At 46.6% G+C, this 23,946-nt stretch overlaps 1 protein-coding gene across 2 annotated transcripts; it reads right to left on the bottom strand.

Moving 5' to 3' along the window:
• Window positions 1–1,675: 1,675 nt before the first annotated feature.
• On the bottom strand, window positions 1,676–13,403 carry Lgals3 (galectin 3). 2 transcript variants are annotated; one of them, XM_021182128.3, is made up of 6 exons: window positions 13,353–13,403; window positions 7,828–7,849; window positions 6,954–7,319; window positions 5,716–5,804; window positions 2,708–2,873; window positions 1,676–1,952 (listed from the first exon to the last, which is right to left on the bottom strand). In XM_021182128.3, exons 2-6 carry the CDS (start codon window positions 7,843–7,845, stop codon window positions 1,797–1,799), a joined length of 795 nt encoding a protein of 264 aa, XP_021037787.1. In that variant the 5' UTR covers window positions 7,846–7,849; window positions 13,353–13,403; the 3' UTR covers window positions 1,676–1,796. The 2 variants fall into 2 exon arrangements, with proteins under 2 accessions (XP_021037787.1, XP_021037786.1); XM_021182127.3 differs by having other exon boundaries at window positions 13,326–13,400.
• Between the last annotated feature and the right edge of the window lie 10,543 nt (window positions 13,404–23,946).

The raw sequence follows: 23,946 nt of genomic DNA on the forward strand, positions 1-23,946 counted from the left end.
AGCCAGTCCTCTGAAAGAGCAGTGTGTGCACTTGGCTGAGTCATCACTCCAGCCCTGATTTTATAATCCCTTAGCGTCATGACCATAAAACACTGCTGATACAGGAGGGAGATGGCTCAGAGAAAGGCACTGTCCTCTGACACCACCTTCATGTTGTGGCATATTTCAGCCCTTCCCCTCCCCCCACGCACATACGTACATACATCTTACATACATACATACATCATACATTCATACATACAGTAGAACATAAGTGACAACTCAGTGCTACCAACAGCACACAGTAGCAAAAGCTAACAGCCCTACCCTGTGTTCCCTGTGTTACAATTTGGTCTGAGTATGAGCTGTGCTTTGGAAGAAGACATTCCACACATAATAGGAGGTTTAGGATTAGACATCGTCAAGAGACAGTTTAGTCTCCTTTTGACGTCAGAAGTAGGTGTGTTTGGCTTTGGGGAAAGATGGTGCTTATGACACCCACACAACTTCCTGGGAGGTTACCTGAGGAGTTTGCCTAGAGGAATGTTCATAAAATGCCCCCCCCCCCCCCCAGCAAAACCTGAGGCGGCATGGAACAGCTTGCTAATGGATGACGGAAAGTTATGGGTGGACAAATTGCCTGATGGGTAAGAACACCAAACCTACGGCCTGAGATCAATGCCCGGAACCTACATTCTGGAAGGAGAGACCCAGCTCTCTGTACGTTCTTGTCCCATCAGTTGCAATTGCAAGTGCTTGCTTTTACAGACCTCTTGATTTCTGTTTTCCTGGGACGCCAGCTTCTGACATTCACCAGTTTAAACTAATCGAGAAGATAACGTTGTAGAACAAGACTTTTGACCTTTTCCTACTTTGAGCTTACTGATAATAGGAAAGATAGAAAGTGTTAGGTATGAGAATGGACATGAAAACCAAGACACAGCCTTAATGGTATTGAGTACTCATTTGAAGGCAATAACCTGGGGCTTTACAGGAAAAATGGGTTTACGACCAGCCTCCACAACAGATAGTTCAGGACTATATACCTGATTGTCCCGTAATTGCAGTGATGCTGGTGTGAGCGACCTGCTCCCTGCCTTATAGAACAGAGTCTGCATGGTACAGAATAATGCTGGAAGACAGTATGCAGGGTCAGCACTGGCAGCAGCCTCACGTCGTTCTTTCCTGTACCCTGATTGGCCCTTATCTAGGGTTGTGTAAGTGCACCCTTTGATCTTTCCTTGGAATCGCCTAGCAGCACTAAGTAACACGACTCTCCCCAGATGCCTATGGTAACTGTCTGCTGGTGAGCTGGCGCCGTTCAGTGTATTTCCTTTGTAAAAATCAGGATGGTTTATTGATAATTACATAGTTCCCTTTATATACTCACACTGCACCAAATCAAAGGGCATATAAAGACAGGCAGCTGGAGGCATCAGTGGACCTGACCTGTCTCACGAGGATCTGAGTCTGATTCCCAGCAGCCTGGTCACACTGCCTACAACCACCTGTAACTCCAGCTCCGGGAGGCCTGGTGCCTCTCAAGTGAGCAGGCACCTGTACCCATGTGCACAGACACACAACACACTAAGTTTAAAAGGCTAGGGATGTGTAGCTCAGTGAGAGAACACTGCCTAACAGTCACGAGGTCCTAAGATTTGACACCCAGTATCATAAAAACCCCCAAAGCGATGGGTATCTCTCAGCATGAGACTATTTATTAAATGGATGTCTTACAAGAAGGATAAGGAGAGAGAAATGCAAAGTTTCCCACTCCTAACGCACACAGGGCCGGTTTCGGTGCCGCCCCTTTTGGCTTAGATCATGGCGTGGTTAGCGCTGGTGAGGGTTATGTCACCACTGATGCCCAGTTGGCTGATTTCCCGGAGGTTCTTCATCCGATGGTTGTACTGCAATAGGTGAGCATCGTTGACCGCAACCTTGAAGTGGTCCGCTTCAACCAGGACTTGTATCTAGGAAGCAAACGTGGGAAACCGTCAAAAGCATATAATAACCAGGCATTCCGCCATGTGTGTTTCCCAGGACACACTGTCTGCCGTGTTTTGTTTTCATCTGCCAATTTTTATGTAAAGGGAAATATATATTGATTCCTAAACCAGTGTATCCTTAGTTCAGGAAGTTCATTATTTCATTTTTACTTTTACTTCTGGAATGAAAATGACCCAGAGCAGTAGCTGGATAGCAAAAATGAATCTACATTGTCCGATCTAAAACACAATAAAAAGATATCAAAGTTATCAGAAGCACTCAGGAGGCAGATCTCTGAGTACCTGGACAACCAGGGCTACAGAAAGAAACCCTATTTTCTCAACAAAAACCAACCCAAAAGTTTAATGGGGTCCATAATACCAAAAGTTAAAAACAGCAACATAGGAAGGAATCCCTTAATGACAAATTTATAGCCAGTTTTGGGAAGGCTGGGAAATACTTTTTCCCGTAGTTAATGAACATTCATCCTTAAATCCTGTAAGTGGACTTTTGTGATAGAGACCAGCGATGCGCTATTGGAAGATTGTTTGGAGAGGTGCCCATGGCAATGGGGAGGCTCCTGAAGGAGCTGAAGGACACGCTGCTCCTGCCTCAGCCCTAGCCTGTTGAGGCTGGTTACTGGTGGGGAGGAAGATTGGCCAGGTGCCTAGGACAGGTTTTTCCGTGATTCCCCTTGGTAAGAGAACACTGTGTGCATACAGCCAAAGCCCCAACTTACTTTGAATGGTTTGCCACTCTCAAAGGGGAAGGCTGACTGTCTCTCTTCCTTTCCCCAGTTATTGTCCTGCTTCGTGTTACACACGATGACTCTTCTGTTGTTCTCATTGAAGCGGGGGTTAAAGTGGAAGGCCACATCATTCCCTCTCTTGAAATCTAGAGCAATCCTGTTTTAAACCAGAAATAGAAGATAATTAAAGTGTCTATCAAGTCAAGAACATTTAACTTTCTAAAATGCAAACCCTTTCATAAAATGTTGGAACTGTTTCTCGGTTCTGGAGGCAAATAAGCCACAGAATCAGATCCAACTCAAAAGAACGGGCACACCCTCTCATTCGTTAGTGTGATCACCTCGAAAGTCAAGTCCAGTGGGACAAATCTGCCTTGTCTGGTCATTGAGACGATCTCACTATGGAGCCCAAGCTAGCCTCCAGCTTGTGATTCTCACCTACCTTGGCCTCCCCAGGGCTGCAATTTTAAATGTGTGTCACTAATATCTGTCAAAAGCAAGCCAGCTACCTAAGAACTATCAAGTACCTGACTTTGCCATGGTTAACCGGAAATCTCAGAACAGCGGGGTACACGGATGTAGCTAATGTTTACTTCCCGGTTGCTCTGTTGTAAAGTCAGCACACAAGGTGCGGACTGGCTAAAGTGCCACGTGAACTTCCTGACCCTTTTTGTTCTTGTGTGTTAATGCAAACTCAAGTCTGTTGTTAAGGGACTGGCCCTACTGGGTGTCTTAAGGTGAGCTCCCTACAGTAACACTAGAAGCTGATGTCTGTGATCTAGACCCAACAGCGATTCTTTGGGTATTCTGAATAACTCAGGAGCAGTCGGGGAATGTGACCGTAGTGGTTGGGTCCACTGGTTCTAGTTCTCCCGTGGACAGAGATTGTCATCTCTGTCACACAAGCACTTTTTCCCCATGAATTTGTTAGGGTGTTTGTGGGTTCACACAGTTCTTTTTCTGTTTACTATTTGACCCAGAATCAGTTTTGAGTTGTCAGTACACAGGCTACATTACTAGTGTTACTGGAACTAAATTACCTAGTGCACTAACCCTTAATTGTTGATGTTAACTCTATAGTTCTGCGCAATGTTAGAACAGGTTATATAAATATATATTTTGAGAAGAACATACACATATAACACACACACACATACATATGAGAGTATTTACTGTGAGACAAGTTATACCATGTGATGGGCCCCCAAACTTAGAGCATCTCTCTAAGCCATGTGGAAAGAAGAGTGGCTTGGGACAGTGCTTCCCATGCAGAACCAGAGGAGGGAGGTTGGCTGGAGGTGACAGAATGTGACTCCCATTCCTTTACCAAGTACAAACTGATACAGAGGAATTCATAGCTTCCTTCTGTTTGTTTTTGTTTTTGAGATAAACTCATGCTATATAGCTCAGGCTGTCTTTGAACTTAGAATCTTCCTATTTCCATCTCCTATAAGCTAGGATGTTGGGTATCCACCTCCATAGCCAATCCTGTACTTAAAAATTCTTGAATAAACCTGTATGTCTGGCTGGAATGTCTACCTTTGGTCCATAAGACTTAGAGACAGACTCACTAATGGTTACAGGAGTGTTTGTGGCACTACTAAGCTCAGGGACAGGTGAAATGGATTGCTGGGGACTTTCAGCTTCTTCATATTATATATAAGTATGACTGGAAGTAATCATTCCGTCCAGACATCCCAAGGTGACTATAAATTGGCATGGATATCCCAAATTACCTCACTGTAACCTGATCTACCTCAGCTAAACCTGTTCCAGCGGCAAAGGTTGATTTGATGAAATCTTTAACAGCTATGTGGTGGTTTGAATAGATTTGGCCTCCATAGAGTCATGTGTTTGAATGGGCCCATAGAGAGTGACACTGTTGGGAGGTGTGGCTTTGTTGGAGGAAGTATGTCAATGTGGGGACAGGCTTTGAAATTTCCTATGCTCAAGCTACATCCAGTGACATAGCGTACAGATCCAGAAGTAGAACTCTTGGCTCCTCCAACACTATGTCTGCTGGCCCTCTGCCATATTTCCCACCATGATGATAATGGACTAAACCTCTGAAACTATAAGGAAGCCACAATTAAATGTTTTCCTTAATAAGAGTTGCCATCTTCTCAAGCCGGGTGTGGTGGTGCATGCCTTTAATCCCAGCACTCGGGAGGCAGAGGCAGGCGGATTTCTGAGTTCGAGGCCAGCCTGGTCTACAGAGTGAGTTCCAGGACAGCCAGGGCTACACAGAGAAACCTTGTCTCAAAAAACCCACCAAAAAAAAAAAAAAAAAAAAAGAGTTGCCATCTTCTCAAACCCTTTAAGTAAATGACACCTACCCAGAAGGCTGGGGTTCCTAGCTTGCCATTCAGTAAACATAAGACCTGCGCCTCAGTTTTATTTGTCTAAGGAAGAGGCAATGGTGTAATCTTAGTTAGGGTCTCCATTGCTGTGAAGAGACACCATGACCGAGGCAACTCATATAAAGGACAACATTTGGTTGGGGGCTGGGTTACAGGTTCAGCGATTCGGCCCATTATCATCCAGGTGAGAACATGGCAGCATCCAGACAGGCATGGTGCAGGAGGAGCTGAGAGTTTTACATCTTAATCTGAAGGCTGCTATCAGAATACTGACATCCAGGCAGCTAGGACTAGGGTATCAAAGCCTATGCCCACAGTGACACACTATTCCAACAAGGCTATACCTCCTAATAGTGCTACTCCCTGGGCCAAGTGTATTCAAACCACCACAAACAGCCCTCACCCTGCACTCATGACAATGAAAGCATATGACACACACCAAAACACAGAGTAGAGGATGTTACCATTCACTCTGTAACATCCCGACAAAAAGTGACATAAGATCAAGTACTGATTATGAGATAGTCCATGTGATAGCCCAACTTGGATTCAACTGTGTAACTTACAAAATCTTCTTAATTAAGATAGTCTTTATTTCAAAACCATCCAACAGATAGGTTGTTGGGGTCACCCTTGTACCTGTTTGCGTTGGGTTTCACTGTGCCCATGATTGTGATCAGCATGCGGGGCATGACTCCTCCAGGCAAGGGCAGGTCATAGGGCACCGTCTGGGACACACAAGCATTCCAGGGTCAGTAAGGCACTATGCTCTCTTGGGGAATGTAAAGTACATTGCAAACATTGGTACAATGCAGTGACCAACACAGAACCCTGTGTAGATTCTGAGACCACCTTGTCCAGGGCCTAAAGAAGTGGAAGATAGAGAGTGCTCCCTATGTACACAAAAGTTAATTGAGAAATTAACAAATTAACGACCAAATGTTCTTGGACCATCAGTTGGGCCCATTTCAACCCATAATTCATTCAGACAGACTCATTTTTTTTAACATTTTAAGCTAGATGATGGTTGACCAACAATCTTTTCATGCACAGGGTCCCTGGGTCCTTTGACACATGACATACAGCACTGTAATTCAGCTCTCTAAGGAAAGGTTTGTGTCAACTGGGGCTTCTGTGCTTGCAGGTCACCAACAAAATGCTTTGCACATGAGTCTGTGTTGAATGAGCACTTCTACAGTTCATTCCACAAGTGTTGAGCAAAGTGCTTAAGGTATGGTAGACATCCCCAGAGCGCTGTCCCTGCCTCTCATCTCTCCTTTATGAAGTTTCCTCCTAGGTTCTGCTGTCTCCCAAACTCCCATCTCTCACTCTGATCTGCATTTGACCCTATATATACTTCCTGGAGTTGCTCCCAGTGGGTGGGTAAACTGGAAGGCTCCTTGCATGGGTATGAGATGGAGGAGTCTCCCCTACCCCATCATTTTCCTTTTCTGCATCCCTGGTTTGAGCTAAAGCTCTCAGTATTTACTGGGGTTATAAGAATAAGCCACCGAACTCAGTGTTTATTAATAATACAGCTTTGCCTCATGGTGTAATTGTTTTTTTAAACAGGATCTCTATGTAGACCAGATTGGCCTCATATTTACAAAGATAGTTCTGCCTCTGTTTCCTAAAGGTGTGCACCACTCATTATTACTACAATCTTAACTTGATTTATATTAAAGCACCTTTATCAATGTCTTATCATAACAAGTCACAGGATAAACTCAATATGAACACATTCCTTTTCCCACTTGACTAATTACACCCCTGTGGTTGGCCCTTAAGACATGGCTCTAAGCAGCAAGCTTAAATCCCCCCCTCCCCAATGTCCCCTCCACTTGTACAGCAAGCCCATGAAACAACTTCCTTCTTACCAGTGGTCCAGCGGGGACACCATAAGGGCCAGCAGCAGGATAGCCTCCAGGAGCACTGGGGTAGGCCCCAGGTGCCCCAGGTTGCCCTGGGAAGGCTCCAGGGGCAGTTGAGCCAGGATAAGCTCCAGGGGCAGTTGGGCCAGGATAAGCTCCAGGGGCAGTTGGGCCGGGGTAGGCACTAGGAGGAGCCTGTCCTGGGTAGGCCCCTGGAGGAGCCTGTCCTGGGTAGGCTCCTGGAGGAGCCTGTCCTGGGTAGGCCCCAGGATAGGCAGCCCCTGGGTAGCCCCCTGCCCCAGGCTGGTTCCCCCATGCACCTGGATATCCTTGAGGGTTTGGGTTTCCAGAGCCAGCTAAGGCATCATTAAGCTATAAAGAAAGACAAACAATTAGAGGATGGGACTCCTTCACTACACAGAACTCAGTGGGCTACAGGCATTCGTGATCTAAGAAGCTGGGACATGGGAGAAGATTCACACTCTTCCCTCGCCTATTGTGCTGTTTTGAGTTTGATCCTCTTCTGTCTGGTATTGTGTTTTATTCTGGCCTCTCATCATCGCAGATCAGGGTGGGTTAAGCTCTTCTAGCTTACACCAGGAACTGGCTGGTTATAAACACATGCTTTCTAACCGACATGAGAAACAGCTGCAGGTGTTGGCATGAGCAGACCATGCCATTGGTCCTGCTGCTTCCAGGAGGGACATCCCTGCTGCAGAGGCCACACCTCTCCCTGGAATCTGCTGCTGGAAAAGCAAGTCTACCATTAACAGGCCGAGGGTCAGGAGGAGGGTCAAAGGGAAAGCTCGGTGGTAGAAATGAAACCTTCTAACCCATGCGAGTGTGTATGGGGCTAAGGAAAAAGACATGAAATACTTACCGAAAAGCTGTCTGCCATTTTCCTAAGAGAGAAAAGCCAAAGGGGGTTATTGGTATTCGAGCCTAAAACAATTTACAACCTTCATGAGATGAAACATCCTAAATAGTTCATGGGCAATTCCAGTCAGTGTACAATCATTTTGCCTAAGTCAATGATGCTGGACTGTAAAAACATCTGCGGACAGGCACAGATACATTACAGCTAAATTCCAAACCCACTTAGGTTGTGAAGTCAGACTTTGATGTCAGGAGCTTGTGTTCTGAAGCCAGAGAGCAAAAGACCTTGAGGGCCAAGGAGTAGGTCGAGAATGTCCTGCCTCTTCTCTCGGTGAAAGATGGTACAAGGTACGGCTTCTCTCGGCTACCTGCTTCCCTGAGTTTCTCCTTGCAAGGATTCATGGGAAGTATAGCCCTCTTCCCAGCCACAGCACTTCCGGGACATGAGAGGAAAGCTATCTGTTGGTTCCTACTGAGATCTCAAAGACAGCTGGCATGGCTGCTGCTGCCTGGTTATTTAGTCTCCCCTGGCACACCTGATGCCTGCTCTGAGCCATCACTTTCCACACAATGACTGGGCCCACAGACCAGCAAGGGGCATGAGATGTATGAGCACAAAGAGTAGGGTCAGTGCTGCCTGCCTCTACTGGGACATTCAAATCTGAGAGCTTGCTGGTGAGCTGGGAAGCGCATCCTGACCTTGAACTTATCCTCCTGCCTTAGCATCTCAAGTGTTGGCTATGGTGCCTGCATTATTTTGGTTTTTTTGTTTTTTAAGGTACTCGATATTCCAAATACAACAGCAGTAAATCAGCCAAACCAAGGTGAGTTGGGCGGCAATGTGAACAGAAGCAACTGCATTCAAGATACTGCCAAACAGGTTTGCCTTACACAAAGCTGTCTCAGGACTGGTTTGCAGACATACCCTGTTTCCCTCTGGCTTTTGCTCCTGTGCCACACCTATAAAACCACAAGAGGCTTGGAACCTGCCCCACTTTTCAACAGATCCCTCAGAAGGTAGCAGAGAGCAGCTCTGGTTTGGAATCTTTTCTTTCTTAGGGTGCTGGGGATTAAATTAACAGCATCGGCATATTTGGCAAACAGTCTAGCACTAGGTAATTCAAGCAGCCATGGGAGGGTAGCTTTGGACCGGGGTGGGGGTGGGGGCCGGTGGGGCTGGTGGGGGGGTTGGATCAGAGCTCAGAATGACTACATCATTTTGCTACCGTGAGAATTACCTGGACCTGGAAGTAATCAGACTCTTCTAACTTCATCTGCCCACCGGTGATGTTTTACTCAATTTCCCCAAGAACTAACATGGTTAGGTGAGCGTAGTGTGGCGTGCCTGTGAGCTCAGCATGCTATAGCATGGGAACTCCCATGAGGTTGAGGTAAGCCTGAACCACACAAAAGCTCCAGGGTCTCAATCTGGCCTGGAGCACTTACAACAGTCCCCCTTCCTCAGCCTCCCAATGGCTGGGATCAAAGGCAAGAGCCACAGTTCCTGGCTTCAGAATTTCCTTAAGAAAATAAAACCTAGGCTGGGCAAAATGGCACCCAGCACTCAGAAGGCAGGGGCAGGCAGATCTCTGTTAGTTTGAGGCCAGCTCTGATCTATAGAGCAAGTTCCAGACCAGCCAGCGCTATGTAGTGAGAGCCTGTTAGGAAATAGGTTTGAGGTTCAGAGTGGGCAGAGAACTTAGCACTTCTGAGTAACCTTTTCGCACCCCTTCAGCAACATCTCTGGCTTCAAGCCATTAGATGCCAGTGGCACAGTACCCTATAACTTATGACAACCCCAAATGTTTTCAAACATGGGCAAATCGCTAAGGCCAAAACCACATATGGTTGAAAACTACCAATCCAGGCTGTTAATGTCTATCCTTAGATAAATGCACATACAAGGGGCCATAAAACCAACAAAGAGTTTCAGCCCTTCAAAGTAGCAAAGTTTACAAGGAAGGATGCTCACCGCCTGCCACCTCAGGTCTAGGGAGGCTGAGGCAAGAGGAGCAGAAATGTGGAGCCTGTCTAAGCTGCACAGGCAGACTCTTTCAAAAACAAGAGCAATCTGTTGCTGGGAGTGGTGCTGCACACCTCTAATCCTAGCACTCAAAAGGCTGAGGCAGGAGGATTGAGTTTACCATTAACCTATGCTACATAGCAAGACTGTCTCCAAAAACTAACCAACGAACGCTGCTCCCTAAAGACATCCCCTCCTAAGTATGCTACAGTTTTAAGAGACTGGCCCATTTTTCCAATCTGACCCAATGAAACCCTAGAGGCAGCAGACTTCACTGTGACGCACGTGGGTCTTGGATGACACTTTGGACAGCTCTGTGACACATTCCACGGGATGTCGGGATAGTGACACCCTCCTAGCACTTGTAGAGTGATTTCCAGCTCCCAAAGAACTTTCACGGAGCTGTTTTTGATTTTGTTAGCAATCTGGTGACACTGGCTGGAGAAAACATTCCCATTGTGAAGTGAGGAATCCGAGAGCTGATTCGGTGGCCAGGAGCCATCTCACTGGCATCTTGGGGACAAGGTTCCCAAGTTTCCTGACTCCTAATTCAGGTTTGTCCTATACTAGTTTAAAAGTGTACATTTTTTGATGTTTTAAAATAGACTCCTTTGAAATTTTTAGTTACTTCCCTGAAAAATTCTCTGGCTTGTTCATCCAGAACTACATAGCATGCTGAAATAGTAAACAGATTTAAAAATAAAATAGAGCTTTAGCCAGAACACTAACTCGGTGAATCATTCAACACACAGGCTGCTGAGTACAGAATGCTTTTGTGCACAGTCACATTGTTAAGAAAAACCACATTTTAACCTATAAATTGTGGTTTTCCAAAAAAAGTATTCATTGTTTTTAGCTGTTGTTTTTTATTGTATTTACTTCTTAAACATAGATTTTTTTTTAATTGAGGTGTATGTACTATGAATGTATATGTGTCTATTGCAGTGAAGATTTAGACCTTGGCTAGGCAAATAGGCATCTGAATCATAAATAAGACTCACCTAGGACACGAGCTCACTGGCAGGAAGTAAGAAGTTCGCTTATATATTTTAAGACAGGTCTTGTTCTTTGGCCCAGTTTGGCTTAGAATTCTAAATGTAGCCTATGCTGGCCTTGAACCTGAGGTTCTCTGGGTTCTGCCTCCTGAATGTTGGAATGACAGGCACTTACGCCCGCACCCACCTAAGGAACAGTTCTTTGGAAAGCATCTGATCATATTCAGGACGCAGAGGCAGGAGGGTGTCATATAGATCCAGGCCTGCCTGATGTACGGAGTTCCAGCCAGGGCTGCCTGTGAGACCCCATCTCCAAAAATGATGGACACATGCTTTTGATCCAGTGAACTATCTCATTGATTGAGAACCCTTGAATAGACCCAACCTACGGAAAAATGATAAATTTTTCCAGCCAACCCTCAAGCAATTCTCTACCTCTTCTGCTTTGTGTACAATTTAGTGAGCCATCCATTAAACACTTCTTAGCTTAAGCCTGGAAGACCTCATCCATGTCCTCCCCAGAAGATGGAGTAAGTACAGATTTTAAACCAAACTCCTAAACATTCTGAATTTAGGAAGCTAGTCTCCATCACAGATAAATATGACTGTCTCAGGGGAAAAGGCTAGTGTAAAGATGGTTGGTCCACATCTGTAATCCCAGTACTCAGGAAACCATGGGAGAAAGAGTAGCATAGGTTCAAGGCCAGCCTGAACTCTGTACTGAGTATGAGGCCAACCAAGGTTATATTGTAAGACCCTATCTCAAGAAACAAGCAAAACAAAGCAAAAATGATCAGTGACCAAGAAGGAGACAATTACTAGGTGTGGTTGTACTGGCCTGGAAAATCACAAGTTCTAAACCAGCCCTGTCTGGACAAAAAAAAAAAAAACTACCATTCTTTCAGATGGGCACTGCCTCCCCACCACCGCCACCAAAGACTATTGTTGCAGACAAGCAATGTTTTTGTTATTAAACTTCAAGTTTTATGGAAACAGTTGGGGGTGGTAGTTTACACTGTTAGCCCCTGCACTTGGGAGACTGAGACAGGATTGAATATTGAAAGCCAGCCTGGGCTACATAGTAAGTTTCCAGTCCTGCCTAGGCTGCAGGGGCAGCCTGTCTCCCTGGGATGGTTTGTATATGCTCAGTCAGGGAGTGGCACTAACTGAAGGTGTGGCCCTGTTGGAGTAGGTGTGTCACTGTGGGTGTGGGCTTTAAGACCCTCATCCTGGCTGCCTGGAAGCCAGTCTTCCACTAGCAGCCTTCAGATGAAGATGGAGACCTCTCAGCTCCTCCTGCACCCGGGATGCTGCTATGCTCCTGCCTTGAGGATTATTGACTGAAGCTGTGACCCTGTGAGCCAGCCCCGCCCCAATTAAATGTTGTCCTTATAAGAGCTGCCTTGGTCATGGTGTCTGTTCACAGCAGTAAAACCCTAACTAAGACACTCCCCCTGCCCCCAAAGTAAATAAATAAAAATATGGAACTATAAACTTGAAGCAAACATCTTGGAATTTCAGAAAGTGGTAGTTTTTACACACTGATTTCTGTTCTTAGCCGGATCACTAAGTCCAAATGTTCTCATTATCCAGAAACCCTGCTCCCCGGGGGTCGCTTTATAAATATTCCAATTGCTTCAAATAGGAATCACTTGCTTCCCTGCTAGGGTTAACCAGAATCCTAAACCTCTGTCTTAACTCCCCCCCCCCCCCCTGCCCCAACTCATTCCGGTCCCATCATCGATTCCCTGCAATAGTGCTTGAGTAACATAATTCAGAATAAATGCTACCTTTGAAAGCCTCCCGCTAAGGGTCTGCACTCTGAGGCCAACACGGCCACACCCAAGACTTCCTCCACCCAGATCTAGAGGTTATTGCACAAATATCCACACTGGTCACGGATGAGTCACTTGGCTTACAAAAAAAATGTTAGAGGTTACAGTAGTTCTTCATCCCGACACATGCGCATTAGGGCTTGGGCAGCACTGTCCTGTGTGGTCAAGCACGCAGCGGGTGGCTGTAGCCTCTACCTCCGCTGAACCTGGCGGAACTCACTGGCACCACACAGCAAGATCTCTAGTGGAAGGCTTCCACGTGCACCAAAGGAGCCTGCTGGAATTCCTCCAGGAGTCAGGAATCCTGGGAGATGTCTTTTGAGTCTCCAAACTCCCACCCCCACCCCCAGCGTGCCAGAAGAGGCACCTGATCCCTATGGCCAAGCTAGGGAACAGCTACAAGGTGGATCTCCGTAGGTTGTGGCTCACTCTAACGCAGGGCTTCGAAGGAGTGCCCAGGGCCCGCTGGCATCCCGCCATCCCAAAGAGACTGTAGGTCGTGACTAACTTTCTCCGAGAGTTACCCGCAGGAGAGCCAAGGCGGTAGACCAGCGCCTGGGACCCTGAAGGTCACCTCCGTCCATCTCCCGGGAGCCCAGCCCTTTCTTGGCGCACTGAGCAGCACCGGTCCCCGCGCCGCGCCGCTCACCTGGGTAGTGCTCTGTGCGCCGCTCACCTGATTAGTGCTCCACCCGCCGCTCCGCTAGCTGTCAGAGCCGGGCGGTGGCTCGGCTGCTTCTAGTACTCTTTTCCCCGGGCCCGCCCTCCCGGGGCGGGGCAGCATCTCTCGCCCTACAGGCGCCTGGCTGGACCGCGCCCCACGGACCCCGGAGTTTCCCCACGGTGGAATGGAACACGCCCGCCAGCCTGTGCCCCTCACCTGTGCCCCGCAGTGGGCCCTAACCGACCGCACCCAGACTCTCAGACTCACCCAATTCCCTTGTCTGAAGCTGCCTTTCAGGGTCTCATCCTGCCCCCAATTCCTTCACCTGAAGCTTTCCCCAGAAATGGCAGTGACTTTGAGTGTGAGGGAAGGGAGGAGCAGGTGTCCCTGACAAGTCTGAGATGTAAGAGGTGGCCCTGAGCTGGGCATGGTGGCGTATGCTTTTAATCCCAGCACTTGGGAGGCAGAGGCAGGTGGATTTCTGAGTTCGAGGCCAGCCTGGTCTACAAAGTGAGTTCCAGGACAGCCAGGGTAATACAGAGAAACCCTGTCTCGAAAAACCAAAAAAAAAAAAAAAGAGGTGGCCCTGTTTGCATTCACTCCTGCTCTGGATTTTGCTGGGCTGGGTAAACCCAATGTGGTACATAGTAGGTTCTCGGTGGGTATTTGTTGGTTGATTGATTGATGAATGAATAAATGTGGACGAATGAATTAATGAATGAAGTAGTATGAATGTGTGAATTGATTCCTAGGAAGATGTTTTCTCAAAGATTGGAGGAGAGTACAGCCCGGGCAAGGGCCAGTTAAATCAAGAAGACAGGGCGTAGCTCTGTCTATATGAAAATCGTTACAAGGAACAGCCGCTTTTGCAAGAGGCTGATAACCAGTTTGGAACCATTTCTATAGATTAAAAACTTGAGGGATGAGGTTAAGGATATTCAAGATAATTTTCCCCCAGTTTCAGATACATCAGCTAATATCCACCAAACGCTTATGCACCCCACTCTGTGCCTAGGGCTTTACATACATTTATGGAGTTGGCATTATTTTAATCCTATTAGGTCCAAAGCAGCCCCCCAGAATGCCAGTGCTGGTCCTAAACAGAAGGACTCTGGCTGCACAAACAGAAGCTTGTAGGTGGTTTCTGTTGACCAGGAATCTCCCTTAGTCTGCCCCCAATGTCAACTACCTCAGGCAAGGGCATCTACTTCCAGGTCAATCCCAACAGCCTGTAACAGCTCAAAGCCCCCCATTCTGCTGACTTCTCCCCACACTGCGGGGGGGCAGGGGAATGTTTGTTGCCTTGGTGGTTTGAGCCCCAATAAACTTTTCTTTCTACTCATTCAGTGATGTCGCTGTGCCCTTGCTTACAAATCCCATTTTAGACACGAGAAAATATGGGTCTAGAGAGTTAAGTATAATCCCGTAAGGGTGCTTGCTACAAAGCCCGACAGGCTAACTTTGATCCCTGTAACTCAAGAGGAGAGATGAGAACCAACTCTTGAATGTTGTCGTTTAAGTCACATACACATGTTCACATGCATATGTGCAAACATAAATGCATTTTAAAATATTAAAACATCGCTTCTCGGCCTTTTGTCTAAGATCAAGTGTAAAATATTAAAACATGTAAATAAAATTTTAGAAATAAATAAATGTATTTTTTTAAAAATCACTGTAGGTAGTAGGTGTGGTGGCTCATGTCTTTAATCTCTTGGGATGCAAAAACAGGCAGATCCCTTCAAGTTTAAGGCCAGCCTGGCCTGTATGGCGATTTGAGGCCACCAGGGATGCACAGTCAGACCTTGTTTCAAAAACAAAAATGAAAAACCCTAAACAATCACTGTGGCTATTGGCTTATGTAAACCATGGAGCAGTCCAGCTGTCACCTGGCTCTCCAGATTTCCTGTAGTCTCTAAAGTAATCAATTATTAGTGTGTTAATAAAGAGTCTCGGCCAGTTTTGCACAACCAGAGGGAAATGTGCATGCAAACTCTCATTCCAGGGGCATTCAGGAGGCCTGCTCTAGTCTCTCGGATAGACTTACAAGCTTGGCAGAGCCTGTGGCTGGTGATGCACTCATTGCTGCCCCTCCAGGCTTACACACACGGAAGTCACTGTGTGGCTGGAGAAGAATTCGCAGGCCGTGAACTCTCCTCTACACAGGTAGCCTGGCAACCAGCTTGTTTGAATGAGTCATCTGTAGATGATTAGCATGTGGGAATGAAATAGGATGGGCCGAGAGGAATGCCTTTAGTCTCTTAGGAAAACACTTAAAGTCTTAAGACCGTGAGTCATGAGGACGCTCTCTTACAGTTACCTAGAAGTGGACAGCCATAAAGGTTGCCATGGAGATAAGGGATGAGTCACACTCTTGCCCTGTGCATAATCTTTGGTCATTTTTAGGGATCAATAATGGTTGTGTCTTTGTTACTTAGAAAACTTACTTATGCTGAACTGAATCCTGAGGTCAAACGTAGGTCTTCACTGCCCACCGGAGAGAACACTTCTATGCCAATTTCCTGCCAAGTAAAGCTAGTGAAAGGGTATTGGTATATCAAGGAGTGCCTGGAGTTTACAACCTGTATAGGAGCAGTAAATGACTCTTTAGAACCCAGCCCAAAGCCTCTATAAACTCTTTCAAAATAAATGTACAAGACAATCTCATAGAATGTCTATGTACGATGACTGTGCTGTTTGAAATAAGGGGCAAGCCTGACCTTGACCGTCAGCAACTGGCTACCTGGTTTCTTCTGATACAGAGATGTTAGGACTCTGACTAACAAACAACTGAGCAGAGAGTCAGGCAAAGGCCCCAGAGCAGCCTCACACTTGACAGAAGCTGGTGGAAGGCATCTGAAGGAAGGAACTTCAGGTAGAGAAAGCCAGGAGAGAGGAAAAAAATACTAAAGCAGAGAAAGGAAACCTGAGGGGGAAGGGGCGAATTAATTAGTCACCTTTTAAGTAGGAAAATTAAAATTGGGGCAGAAGGCTGGAAGTGGAATAGGGAAATAATGAACATAGAGCATCCTATTGAGGGGCAGCTTAAAGATGGCTTAGAAGGAAGGTGTCTCCCACCAAGCCTGATGGCCTGAGTTCAAGCCCCTGGGGCCACGCAGCAGGAAGAGAAAACCGGCTCCTGCAAGCTGTCCTCTAACCTCCATTCATGCGCCCACGCACCAATAACTAAATGTAATAAAAATTAAAGCATGAAGAAATATGAGATACAGCCAGAAGGAGAAATTTCCCAGAAACTAGCTAAGCTGTGCCAAATAAGGAGAGATGCCCCACAAAACTTGAAGCCCTAGGGAAATATAAACAGAACCACATTGACAGGGACTCTCATAGAGAGCAGATAGAACGACCTGGAAAGAGGAAAGGAAGAGATCTTCCTGCTTGTCACATTTGATCTACAGAGAGTTTCCCTGTTCTGCCTGTGTCCACATCCTGTCAACACATCCAGGTGACAACTGAGAGTCAGAGCTGACCTGGGGACATTTGATGCACTTAATGCACATAGCTGGCTTCTGAGTTGGGAGTCTGGAACCTTTGGGACAGAAGGTGAGCCTTCGTGTCATGGGGACACAATTTGTGCCTTGAAGACAGAACACTTTCCAATGTTCTGGAGCCAAGGTACTGCATTCATCTGCTGCTAACCTCTCAGCTGTCTGAAGCTGGTACAACATTTCCGGTGTGCTTAGTAGGAACCCAACGTATGCCTTGGCCATTTTACCAGCCCATTCTTTGTAACTCGGTCAGTAGACAAGCTTGTCAAAACCTGGATAACACATAAAATGGGGTCAGTGGTAACATACCAATTGCTGGGTAACACAGTCTCACTGCCCAGGCTGCAGCCCAAGCCCCATCAAAAATGAATGCACGGGTAGCTCCAACCAGCTAGTGTAGAGAGAAGCCAACAGAATGAGAGAATCCCAGGTGCCCCTCTCCCTGCCTGCCTTGGCTCTAGTCACCTCTGTTCTTTTTCTGCCACAAGCCTAACCCAAGCTGACCTTTAGTACCAGCTACCACAAAACCCACACACCTACAACAGCGCCTCCTGAGAGCTCGGGGACTTGGCGTGCACATCAGCTCAACACACCTGCCCCTATGGCTCCCCTGACAGAGCCCATTCCAGGGCTGAGCATCTGACACGTCAGCTGCACCTGTGAGTAGACAGAGAGTAAGGCAAAGGAAGGGAATGAAAGGGTTTGCCGTGTGGTAGAGCGCTGTAGCCTGGGTGCTTCAATGACAGACACTCACTTGCTTGCAAATGTGTAGGCCATAAGTTCAAGAACAGAGTTATTTTCTCCTCCTCCTCCTATTATTATTATTATTCCCCCTCTTTTTTGAGCAGGGTCTCTCTATGTATCCCTGGCTGGTTTAGAACTTCCTATGTAGACCAGACTGGCCAAAACCTCATATCCTCCTGTTCCTCCTCCTCTCTCTCCTTCCTCTTCCTCCTCCTCTTTCTCCTCTTTCTCTCTCCTCCTCCTCCCCCTCCTCCTCCTCCCCCTTCTCTTCCTCTACCTCCTCCTCTTATTCTTCCTTCTCCTTCTTGAGACAGGGTCTCTGTATGTATCCCTGGCTGGCCTAGAACTTCTTATGTAGACCAGACCAGCCATAAATTCATAGAGACCCATCTGCCTCTGCCTCTCAAGTGCTCGGATCAAAGGTGTGCACCACCATGACTGCCTCCTCTTCCTCCTCTTTCCCCTCCTCTTTCTCTCTCCTCCTCTTCTTTCTCTCCTCGTTCCTCTCTCTCTCTCTCTCTCTCTCTCTCTCTCTCTCTCTCTCTCTCTCTTCCTTTCTTTCCTTCTTATGGGATATCCTTTCTTATTCTTTGACAGTCTCAGCTATGTGAGAATTTAGTTTCTTCTTTGGTCTCTCTCCTTGGCTTGGAAATGACCGAGTTCTGTCCAGATCCGCATATGGTTTTTCCTCTATAGATCTCCATGTCCCAAGTCCTCTCTTCATCGAAGGCCAACAGTCACACTACCGGATCAGGGCTCACCCCAGTGATCCCATGTGTACTTCTCAGTTCCTTAAAGACCCCCACTTCCAAATACAGTCACATTGAAAGGTACCGAGAATTAGGTCTTCAACATGAATGAAGGAGGGCACAGTTCAGCCTATCAAATAGGACTGAGGAGTCCAATTGTCCTGTTAGCTAAAGTGGTTGCTGGCACTTTAGTGGATGAGAGCTGGGCGAGACCTATGTACTGAGAAGGGCACCTGGGAAGACTGGAGGAAGCAGGCAGCAAGGACACTTAGTTGAACAGAGAGACAGGACAGACAACACACATTGGGTGGCTTCTCATCTCACTCTGAATGATCTTCCTGCCACATTTGAAGGGGTGGCCCCAGCTCTGTTGGAGCTTCTTGACATACTATAGTTGGTAGCATCAGAGACAAACTGCCTTCACAGGCACGAGCTCGGGTTTTTCCACTGGAGTGTGAGCCTGGGCCCTGAGAAACACCAGGCAGGTGGTATGGAGGCCATCCCTGTGCAGTGTTAGCTTCTAGATGTGAAGGGTGAAGAGACATGGTCTGAGGTAAAGAGGTTTGGAGCATAGGGGGCGGCAGGAAGAAGCGGTGACTAGATGGAAGTACAATGACTCAAACATATGACAAAAAAAAAAAAACCTCATGAAACTTGGGGGCCAAGAGCCTCACATGTGGGAAGAGAGAACTGGCTCCTACAGCTTGTCCTCTGACCTCCACTTCCAGGCAGTGACACGTGTGCACAGGCTCACGCGTCTACCATATGCTCAGTCACATACACAATAATAAATACATCTAGAAATAAGTAAGTAAATAAATGGCTTAAAAATTCCTTTGTTTTATTTTTTTAAATCAAAAACTTAAGTTTTTGATTTAAAAAAATAAAACAAAGACAAAAGCTTGATGAAACTTGGGAGGCTGAGGCAGGAGCATTGTGAGTTTGATCTAAGCCTGGGCTACCTAGCAAGAGCCTCTTGAAGAAAAATAAGAAGAAAGGAAAAGAAGAGGAAAAAAGGGAAAGGGGAGAGGGAGGAGGCTTTGACGGAGGAAGGAATGATGCTTGGGTGGGGTTCTGAAATATTTAAATACCCAATCTCATGTCTGCATTTAGACTCTGCACCCCACTCTTGGCCACCCTGCCCGGGACCCTTCTTAAGCCTCATTTTTCTAAAGCTTAGACTGGCTAAAGCTGGTTTCTCTCACCTACTACGAAGGCATTCTAACTAGGGCAGCGCACAGGCTCCCCTAACCCTGCTTGGCTGTGCAGAGCTGAGTGTGTTGGATCAGGCATGAGCCAGAAAGCACTGGTTTCCATGCGCGCTACCATGGCTACGTAACTCCAGGATTTTCCGCATGAAGCACAAACCAGCCACCCAACTTCTCTGAGGAATGTCTTTCTGGGAACTTGCTGTTAGGGTGGCCCTTCAAGGTAGCCCCAGAGCTAGGACCTGAGCTTGCACAGACCCTCCACTGCCTTCCCTGACCGGTTCTCCCTGTCGCACTGTTACAGACTTCAGGACTCTTGTCACACTTCCTGTCAGCACACTCAGTCCTTTTCTCTACTCCCAAGTCAGGCTCTTCTCCCCCAGGAAGGCATAGGCTTGCTTAATAAGTTGTTCCTCCAAAGCTAAAAAAAAAGAAAGAAAGAAAAGAAAAGAAAAAAACAAGAGTCGAAATGAGAGCCGGGAGTAGTGTCTGGTGCCTATAATCCCACCATGTGGGAGCCTGTAGCAGGAGGATTTGTGTGAGTTTGAGGCTGATGAGTTTGCAGAGTGAGCCTCTGGCCAGACTGTCTCAAATAAACAAAACAGTAACAACAGCCCTCTCTGGGACAGAGCATTGTATAGAGCCAACGGAGAAGGGCAGCTGGTGGGACATGTGGGGCAGCTGGTGGGTGGGTACATGGAACGCTACTGATAAGAATCACTCCCCTGACATAAAAGTGCTCACACTGCAAACAGAACTGTGGGGCTTGCCAGGGCTGTGGCAGGGTGTGGGAAACAGGGCAGACAGGCTTTGAATCTTGTTGGCTGGCAACCCACTGGGCATATTTTCAACACGTTTCCTGGCTGGCAATCATCAAAATCTTTGCAGAGAGATGGGGAGAACTGATTTGGGCAGAAAAGCAGAAAACCATGGGGGGTTTTTGCTCTCTGTGTTTTATTTATTTATTTGTGTGAGACAGGGTCTCAGGTAGCTGGGGCTGGCTGTGAGCTGCATACATACTCAAGAATGACTTGGTTCCTCTAACTCTACCTCCTAGGACTTGGACTCCAGGCACGTACCACCATGCTGGCTTTCCGGTCTTTGGTCTTATTTCCTGTTGTCAGTTGTTTTGTTGTACAGGTAGGGCGGTGCACCTGTGTGTACACTAAAGGAGGAAGATGCCCCAAGTCCTGATCTATTGATCTCCACCATATGCCTTTGAGACAGGGTCTCTCACTGAACTTGGAGCTAGGCTGGTGACCAGCAAGCCTGGGAGAGTCTCTCACACTTGCTCCTCAAACGCACTGGAGTTATAGGTGCGCGTGACCACTGCTGGCTTTTTATGTGGGCACTAATATCCAAACTCAAGTCTCAGGCTTGCTCAGCAAGTGTTCCTGCCCACTAAGCCAACGCCCTAGCACTCTCTATACTTACAAAAAACTTGTTTTTCTCTTATACATATATGTGAATGCCTACATGTATATCTCTGCACCACATGAGTGTCTGGGGGGCCCATAGAGGCCAGAAGGGGGTTTGGGTCCCCTGGAACTGGAGTTAACTGTGAGCAGCCATGTCGGTGTCAGGAACTGAACTTGGCTTCTCTGAAGGAGCAGCCAGTGCCTCTCCAGCCCCTCTCTGAACTTTTGAAGGGACTACTATGGGTTGTGAAACCACAAGGATAGCGATCAAGCTTGCAAATTTCTCAGGGAATCCAACAAAGCATAGCGTAGCCTAGCTGTTTCCTATGAATGATGCAGTCTAGTAACAGGAGTACACTGGAGTGCTAGACTGTCACATCTTTGGTTCGGGCAACAAACTCTGGTAGGTGGATTTCAGAAGGGGCTAATTCCTTTAATTGTAACTCAAAGCTCTCCAAAAACCCTGCCACCACTTGCAGCAATGATATTCACAATCACGAAGACCTCAGAGTCCATGGTCTCAGCAAGAATGAACAAACGTCAAATTGGGCATGGCAACAAACGCTTTTAATCCCAGGCTTTAATGCCTTTAATTCTTGAGAGGCTGAGACAGGTGGATCTCTGTAAGTTCTAGGCTAGTCAGAACTTCATAGTGAGATCTTGTTTCAAAAGGAGGGAGGGAGCCTCGAGAGTCTTGGAGTAGAGAGGGGAACTCCTGTTTATTCTTTACCTAGAGTGGAACCGGAATGGTGGAGGAAATTAGACTATGAAAAATGCAATCTACGACGATGAGAATGAGCAGTATAGCACTGAAGGTCACAAACCCCCTCCCAGGCTCAAACAAGTCTGAGCTAGCCAAGTGATTCCCAGCGATTCGGAGGAACCTGCAAGGGTGATAAATAGCAACTTCAACTCTGACCCGTATTACTACTCAACAGTCAGTCAGTCTGCCTCTGCAGACAGTTCATTCATTCCTTATCACCGACAGGGCTACTCTCCTCCGACACAAAAGCCTGCCTTTAAGGAGCACCCATACCCCGAGTCTCATGCTCTCATGCGCACATAGATAGTAATTACTGCCTGCCCCGCTGCCCCCCCCCCGACCTCCGCCCCCGTACCAGCGGAGTGGAGGAAGCATGTGACACCGCCATTGGCATGCAGAGAGAGGAACAATTTACTCCTATTAGGAGTGGAGGAAGGTGGGGCAGGTCCAGTGGAACACCCTGAGCAAAGTCAAGGGGGAGAAGGGTTCCAGGTGTGGTAGCAACATGAATGAACATTGCCCTTGGGTTTATTACATGGCAGGAGCTAAGCTAGGCATTTTCTGCCCTTTAACTCGTGTAATTCTCACAGCAGCCTATCAGTGAGTAATAACTATTTCCACTTGTCTGATGAGGAAACAGAGGCATAGGGAGTTACATAAATCGATCGGGGTTGCACAGGTAGTAAGTAGCTGACGTAGGGATTGAGACGGGGCAGGGAGACATTGGGTCTGTACTGTGAGCCGCAGGACTATGGTGCGGGTAGATCAGAGTGCAGTTCCTTTTGCAGTGGTTTTCAACCTTCCCAATCCTGCAACCCCCTTTAATACAGTTGCTCATGCTGAGGTGACACCACAACCATAAAATTATTTTCATTGCTACTTCATAACTGTAATTTTGCTACTGCTACAAGTCAGAATGTAATATCTGATATGCAGATGGTCTGAGGTGACCCCTTATAAAAAGGGCGTTCAACCCCCCCCCCCCAAGGTGTTGAGAACCACTGTTTTGGAGGGATAATGCAAAATCTTAATGGTGGAGGTGAGAGTCAGAAGGTAGAGGACTCTACTCTCCTTGGGATACGTGGAAGTTTTGGCATATTTCTGGTATTCCAAGACTCAGCTTTTTGGACTGTGGGTCAGTAAATGTGAAGCTTATTCAGAGGGTGATGACACTGAAGGCTTTCCAGACAGATTAATTCCAAATCAAGCAGGGGACAAATCTGAGGGGTTTCTGGCAGTCTTCACCCATGCAGGATCTCAATGCAGCCTTAGTTCAGGACACACAGCGTGCACTTTGCACTGTGCGTGCCGTCTGGCTGCTACGCCGCGGCTCAGATTCTGCACTGTGAGAAGCACTGTTTCTGCCGTACGAGACTTTCTGCTCTTAGAAAAACATAGTGATTTACATTTAGGAAGTAAAGACTTTTAATATTTGTGTCATTATTTAGCATGTAAGTATCAGCTTAGTGCATTGTGTCAGAGCGTTTGATTTTAAAAATTGTAGGCTGGAGAGATGGCTCAGCGGTTACGAGCCCTGACTGCTCTTCCAGAGGTCCTGAGTTCATTTTCCAGCAACCACATGGTGGCTCGCAACCATCTGTAATGGAATCCAATGCCCTCTTCTGGTGTGTCTGAAGACAGCTACAGTGTACTCAACATATATATAAGATAAATAAGATCATTTCTAAAAAAAAAAAATTATTTGAATTGTTTACTTAAGTTCTCTTTTGAAACAGTTAGGGCTAGAGGGATGGGTCAGCACTGAAGAACACTGACTGCTCTTCCAGAAGACTTGGATTGGATTCTTAGCATCCCATGGTGGTTCACAACTGTCTATCACTTCAGGTCCTCTTCTGGTCTCCCTAGGCACCGAGCACACACAAGCCATACAGGTATGCATGCATGCAAAACACCCATACAACATAAAATAATAATAATATTTTAATTGTTAGATGATTTGGGTTTGTGATTAGAATAGAGTTTTTAACAATCTCTGAAATGACTGTGAGCACATTTCTGCCATTTTATAGTTCTACAAGGCAATATTCTCAGCTCTATTTATTCATGTATTAAGATTTATTTAAGCTCAGTTAAATGCAACTGCAAGTAGGTTATTTTAAGTTGTTCAAGATAGTTTCTTGTAGTTTTTTCTTAATATAAATGCCTGTTTTATTTTACCTGTTTTGTTAAATAAAGTTTGTATATTGCATTTAAAAAA

The sequence above is a fragment of the Mus caroli genome, unplaced genomic scaffold (assembly GCF_978045245.1).
Source record: "Mus caroli unplaced genomic scaffold, Mus_caroli_1 scaffold_12, whole genome shotgun sequence".
In the NCBI taxonomy this organism is placed as follows: domain Eukaryota; kingdom Metazoa; phylum Chordata; class Mammalia; order Rodentia; family Muridae; genus Mus; species Mus caroli.

Bases quoted from the DNA above. Each gene is read 5' to 3' on its own strand.
- Lgals3 (XM_021182128.3), bottom strand. The intron at 2,874-5,715 runs GTACAAGGGTGA...GGTTTAAAACAG, and splicing joins GTGAAACCCAACGCAAACAG to GATTGCTCTAGATTTCAAGA. The intron at 1,953-2,707 runs GTAAGTTGGGGC...TTTGCTTCCTAG, and splicing joins AGAGTGGCAAACCATTCAAA to ATACAAGTCCTGGTTGAAGC.